The 6388-nt window shown below is 32.8% G+C and overlaps 1 protein-coding gene across 5 annotated transcripts; it reads right to left on the bottom strand.

The window, feature by feature from the left end:
- Positions 1 to 3967: 3967 nt before the first annotated feature.
- Positions 3968 to 5292, bottom strand: LOC111717556 (mediator of RNA polymerase II transcription subunit 15). 5 transcript variants are annotated; one of them, XM_023493055.1, is made up of 3 exons: positions 4806 to 5290; positions 4473 to 4604; positions 3968 to 4393 (listed from the first exon to the last, which is right to left on the bottom strand). In XM_023493055.1, exons 1-3 carry the CDS (start codon positions 5229 to 5231, stop codon positions 4130 to 4132), a joined length of 822 nt encoding a protein of 273 aa, XP_023348823.1. In that variant the 5' UTR covers positions 5232 to 5290; the 3' UTR covers positions 3968 to 4129. The 5 variants fall into 5 exon arrangements, with proteins under 5 accessions (XP_023348823.1, XP_023348821.1, XP_023348819.1 ...); XM_023493053.1 differs by having other exon boundaries at positions 3968 to 4261; positions 4473 to 5292; XM_023493051.1 differs by having other exon boundaries at positions 4473 to 5289.
- Positions 5293 to 6388: the final 1096 nt, after the last annotated feature.

The raw sequence follows: 6388 nt of genomic DNA, 5'->3' as shown, positions 1-6388 counted from the left end.
GGCCTATTATCCTGATTTGTCTAGCGTGTTGCTGTCTTCCGTCAACAACATTAGGTCTTTAGGGAAATCGCTAAGTAGCGAAACACAATATATTGAACAAGAACAGGTAACCATGAATAATTCGAATAAAATGTTCCTGAGGCCGAATTGAAAGAATTTAAGCCGCCGCTCAAATATAGTTGGTTCCACTTAAATTTGTATTAAATTTTTCAAGATTTAGCCGGCGGTCAATTAAAACCGGTTTCTGGGGGATTTCAGACGTGGCTTAAATTCATTAAATTCGGACACAGCACTCCAAAATACAACCAGTAAAAAACTAAATAAAATTGTTTGACGCAGTAATTAAGATGAAATCTAATGGAATGCGAATCAAAAACCACACCTTTTAAGCTATAAAACTAGAAAAAAATCAGGGATATGAGAAAAAATGAAGAAAATGCTGGACGAAATGAACAAAAGATCTAAATATTTTGCTGTGATGGCTTTTTTACTTTTCTAACACAGGTCCCTCACTTTAGGCTCAAAGCGGTGCTTTTATCTATTGCCTGAATACCTTATTTTACATTTACGCGGCTAAATCTATTAGACTTTGACTTTTTATAGCTCTTTGGAAAGCTTTAGACAAAAGGAAGCAGATTTCACAATTTTCGCTGAGAAATTTTTCATAGATTTTTGTTCAAAAATGTATCATTTACCATATTTCGCGTACTTTTTGTTTTTGCACATTTTTTGCTTGTTGCTTGACAATTTGAAATTGCAATAAATATTTTAAATTTTGAAATTTTTTGGAAAATTATTAAAGTAGAGCCCAAGGGCTTTCCAAAAGTGTATCAAATGTTATAGATTTGTATTACAATAAGGGTCAACCACTTAAAACAAACAACCCTGGTTAGGCGGGTCCAAACTGCATAGTAAATTGTGATTGCTTATTTGTAATATCTCATGCTTTGTAGTTGAATAAAAATATGAATGAATGAAAAAATGAAAAAGAGGGGGGGTCCTGGGACCCCCCCCCAACTAGACGTCAGCCTGAATAGGATTAATACAGCTGTATGGCTGGTGATCACATCACCAAAAAACGGTATATAAAAAATATTAAAAGTTTGAAAGATTTTCAAAAGACTAATTTAAGAGTAGGTTTTCCTTACTAAAATTATGTTTTATTCAACAAGGAACAGTTTTAATTATAACATATTAATTATAATTATAATTATAATAATAATAATTATAATATAGTTATAATTATAATTATAACTATAACATTAGATAAAACCAAAGACTTTGCTAATGAAAGATAGCGCATCAGAAAATCTACGCAAATTTTACGCATTTTGTGGGTGAGCCGACAATAGTAACAAATGTCGTCTTCTCTAATAATCTAGTACTTTTTACGCTGTTGACGTTTCATAATGTCATCTTTTGTCATGGATTTAAGAATTATTTAAAACAAAACAAGAAAACCATTTGAGGTTTTTTATCTTGAAATTTTTAATTTGTCCATAATCCATAAAAATGACAAGTGGATTTTACGCAACAAAGACAATGAACATAATTAACAGAATTCATCACTTTTTAAGATGAAATGACGACGATGTATTCCTCATTGTTTCCCAGATAAATGTTTAAATGGTATCGTTGTTTATAGAACCTTTAATAGGTTGGTTACTTGAAATTACATCTATCAGTCCTTTAGAACATTTACTTTTGGTTTGAAGTATATGAATTGTTTATAAGAAGAAAATTAATGTCTCATATCTTTTATGCAATTAAACTTGTACTTTTTAACAGTAATCAATTATCTCATTTTAAGTATTTTATTCGAGAGTTCAAAGAAGGTTTTATGGGGAGGATTTTTCTTGCCTGGTTTATTGGATCCATAATTTACCAGATTCTTAATTCAAAATAGAACTGGGATGTATATGTATAGCAGTAACCCGTCTATAGGCTGACGAAGAAGAGATCTTCAGTGGCCAACTAAGAAAGTAGAACATATTTATTTTCATTCAAGATTGAATTATCTTTCTACCTGAATTAAATGAATTATTGAAAAATATTTGTTTAATAATGCAATAGATTTTACACACTCTGGGATCTTTCAGCGTAAGAGTTTATATTATCCAATTAAAGAGCCTTCATCCAAACTTTTTTCTTTTTGGATCTGCTGGTATTGTAGAAAAAGTTTTCAAAATAAAAGTGCTTTTTAAGGGTTTGATGTCGAAAAAAAGGCAATTTTCAGTTGTTGCATGCAGATTTGGCTGTAGATTCAAATTGTTTTTTTTTGTGTTTTTTAAAGATTTATATTTTCAACAACTGTAAAATAAACGATATCAATCAATTCTTTTAATGTGTGCTCGGAAAGCCAAAGAAAATTTGTTAATTACCTGGTTTAATTATAGATATAATTTGTTAAGTACCTGGTTTAATTACAGATATAATTTGTTAAGTACCTGGTTTAATTACAGATATAATTTGTTAAGTACCTGGTTTAATTACAGATATAATTTGTTAAGTACCTGGTTTAATTACAGATATAATTTGTTAAGTATCTGGTTTAATTACTGATATAATTTGTTAAGTACCTGGTTTAATTACAGATAAAGTTACAAGAAATAATCATTCCTTTGTGAAAAGCTGGTTTTTTGGTATGCAACAATTTTCATTTAATCCAGTCCCTTTTAAAATTGATAATAAATAATAAAAATATTTTTTTATTTTTACAAAGAAATTTGGGATTCAATGATAACCCCTTGGGCTGCGCCCTCCAGTTTATTATTTGAATCCCTCGGGGGTTTAAATTTCCATTAATTCTAATTTGTCTGAGAGTAAATGATACATTTATATATTCTAAAAAAATACATCAAAATACAAATGTAATTTTAATCATCTACATTGAAAAAGGACAGATAATGTTACGTTTTCTCCTGAAGTTATTTAATTTATGGTTGATCATTCTAACAAAATTCATTTTTCGATTTATAGAAATTCTTTCAAAAAAGATAAACAGGTTACAGTTATCAAAAAAGATAAACAGGTTACAGTTATCAAAAAAGATAAACAGGTTACAGTTATCAAAAAAGATAAACAGGTTACTTTTATCAAAAATGATAATCAGTTAGAAGTTTACCAGGTACAGTCTTAGAATGTTCTCTAGATTTAGAACCGAGTTTTTGTCACAAACTAAAATATTCTATTCCCTGAATCTTTGATATCTCAACACGAATACAATACAGTTCGGAACTTTTTTACATTAAATGTTTTCAAGAGCCTTTAGCCTTGAGAATTCAGAAAGATAAAACAAGTAGAATAAAATTTCTACAATAACTCTTTTGGTTTTATTATTCCTGACTCCTGTGATACTGATATTTGCCAATCTTTCTTTTCATTTTGCAGGTGCTAGGTGGGGGCACCTGGACGCCCCCCTAGTTGCACCTCTGATTGAGGTATTTTATGTTTATTGAACTATTTAATCATTCAAAAATTGAGTCTAAAAGTCGTCTATATATTCCCCAGTTTTATTTTCACCAATGTTTTTCTTTAGTCCGCCTTTTTAAAATCCTACAATAATTCATGCCTCAAACCTTTTGTAATCAACTTTAAAAGATTTCTAAGTAAAAGGTCGTCCTTTAATTCTCATATTTTACGAAACTTTTTGTGATATTTTTTCTTTAATGGTGTTTTTTTAAAACAAAATCCCAATAAATCAATTGAAGAGTAAGATTAATACATAAATTTATGCGATTTTTTTTTGGCCTAAGATTAAACAGAAGACGACATTTACACACAATTTATTTATTTGGCATCTATTTGCAGAAAAGATTTAGATATATGAGAGACAAAATCTGGATAAAAAAGATATATGCGAAATGGAAAAAAAACATTTACACTTATGGATTAGAAAATTGACGAGTATTCATGTAAGAAAATGCTCTTGAATGATAAACACCGCAATCTACATAATTGAAATAAATAAATGTATGACTGTTTATTTGTAAAAACTAGCAAACATGCTACAATTTTTAAATCATGTATAATACATTAGGCATGATGCAGGATGCCTGGCAAGGATTTCTTCTTCTGCTTCTTAATTAAACACTGTATTAAATTGTTCTCACTGAAGCTAAGACTGATTTTACTGGAAATTAGGTTGTTGAGCTTGTGCCTTCTTTGCTTGCTGCCGAGTTTGTCTCTTCTGTGCATAAGCTTGCTGCTGATCTTGTTGGGCACTGGCCAACTGAGCTAAAGCTTGCTGGGCATTTGCTTCCTGAGCTTGAGCCTGTTGATACTGAGCTTGAGCTTGTGGCGACTGCTGATATGGAGCCTGAGCTTGTTGGGCACTGGCCAACTGAGCTAAAGCTTGCTGGGCATTTGCTACTTGAGCTTGAGCCTGTTGATACTGAGCTTGAGCTTGTGGCGACTGCTGATATGGAGCCTGAGCTTNCCAACTGAGCTAAAGCTTGCTGGGCATTTGCTACCTGAGCTTGAGCCTGTTGATACTGAGCTTGAGCTTGTGGCGACTGCTGATATGGAGCCTGAGCTTGTTGGGCGCTGGCCAACTGAGCTAAAGCTTGCTGGGCATTTGCTACCTGAGCTTGAGCCTGTTGATACTGAGCTTGAGCTTGTGGCGACTGCTGATATGAAGCCTGAGCTTGTTGGGCGCTGGCCAACTGAGCCAAGGCCTTCTGGGCATTGGCTACTTGAGCTTGAGCCTGCTGATACTGAGCTTGAGCTTGTTGCGACTGCTGATATGGAGCCTGATATTGTTGGGCACTGGTCAACTGAGATAAAGCCTGCTGGGCATTAGCTGCCTGAGCTTGAGCCTGTTGATACTGAGCTTGAGCTTGTGGCGACTGCTGATATGGAGCCTGATATTGTTGGGCACTGGTCAACTGAGATAAAGCCTGCTGGGCATTAGCTGCCTGAGCTTGAGCCTGCTGATACTGAGCTTGATCTTGTTGAGCCTGTTGAAGAGGAGCCTGAGCATGGGAATACAAGAACTGTTTTTGTTGATTTTGCTGAGACGCAGCCTGCTGAAAGGGAGCTTGAGCCAATGCTTTAAAAGCTTGAGTCTGAGCTATAGCTTGCCCTGATAAAGCTTGTTGAAGTGAGGCTTGAGTCTGTTGATTAGGAGCAGACGCTTGGGCTGTCTTAGCTTGTTTTTTCGATTTGTTGGCACTCTTCAGCTTTTTAGTTTTCTGCTGGGGTTTAGCAGTGCTCTGTCTCTGTTTAGCCATTTTGTTTGACGCGAGTTAATTACTCAAATGCTACTGATGGACTGACCAAATCGTGGATTCTTTGAAAATTTTGCGGATTTTTTGCGGAAAGTTTGTTCATTTCTCTGAAATATATCCTAAACTTTCTTCCTAATTCTTAGTTGTTGCAATGTAGCAATTTTAGAATAGCTATTTATTTACTGTTATTAATTATTGACATGAATGATCTACCAACTTTAAGAATCAAAATTCGACATCGGTTTAAAAGAAGAAACTTAAACTAATCGAATAGTAGAATTATATAGTTTATAAATATAGAAAATAAATACTATAGTAGCCCAGATCGTACAATATACACAATTATTATCAAGGTTTAGTAAATATCATCAACGATAGTAATTTTTTTTTAACTTGTTTAAAAGAAAATCAAATTATACCAAAAATGTGAAAATACATAATAATTTGATCGTAATGGTTAAACTGTCAGCAGGGGTCATTAATAATACCTTATCTGACCATAGATAATATTAGAGAAAGTCGGAGGTTGGGGGGGGAAATAATTTATTCAATTTGAAACGTATCATCTTTGAACCTTAAAAAAGATTCAAAAATTGTTCATTGTATCTAACAGTAATTTTTGTGAATTGCAGTAATAGTATAAATTATATTTTACTAAATTTGAATCGAAAACTACCGATTTCCTCATTCTTTCTTTCTTTCTTTTTAAAAAATGGTGTTCTGTTTCTTAAAAACAGTTTTTCAATTAAAAATCTATTATCTGCCTGCCAGTTTGTTCCAATAAACGTCACGGCTGAACCGATCGATTCTAACATTTTTGAGGCAACACACATGACCCCAGGGAAGGTTTATGGATTTAAAATAAAAAAATTCAAAAATTTGACTTTAAAAATTCCGATTTTTAGAAATCCACAAAAAAATAGACAAAAGAAAAGTTAAAATCGAATATGTGCGAGTGCGCGTAGTGCCCTGGAAGCCAAGAAGGTTTATTTAGATATTAGATCTCTTCAGACAATTTCGATTTTTTCTTTTTAAATAGAAAATTTACGCAGGGGGCATGTTTGCAATCACATAAAAAAGAAAAGGAAACAAAGGGCTACGTAGTGTCCTAAATGTCTAGGTTATAAATTATCTATTCTAATGTATCTAGGGTTCGTCAG

This window comes from Eurytemora carolleeae, unplaced genomic scaffold, assembly GCF_000591075.1.
Source record: "Eurytemora carolleeae unplaced genomic scaffold, Eaff_2.0 scaffold2756, whole genome shotgun sequence".
Classification (NCBI taxonomy): Eukaryota; Metazoa; Arthropoda; class Copepoda; order Calanoida; family Temoridae; genus Eurytemora; species Eurytemora carolleeae.
This window is presented reverse-complemented; position numbering and strand designations above follow the sequence as displayed.

Bases quoted from the DNA above. Each gene is read 5' to 3' on its own strand.
- LOC111717556 (XM_023493051.1), bottom strand. From the start codon at position 5,231: ATGGCTAAACAGAGACAGAGCACTGCTAAACCCCAGCAGAAAACTAAA. The intron at 4,394-4,472 runs GTAGCAAATGCC...GCTCAAGCTCAG, and splicing joins ATCAACAGGCTCAAGCTCAG to TATCAACAGGCTCAAGCTCA.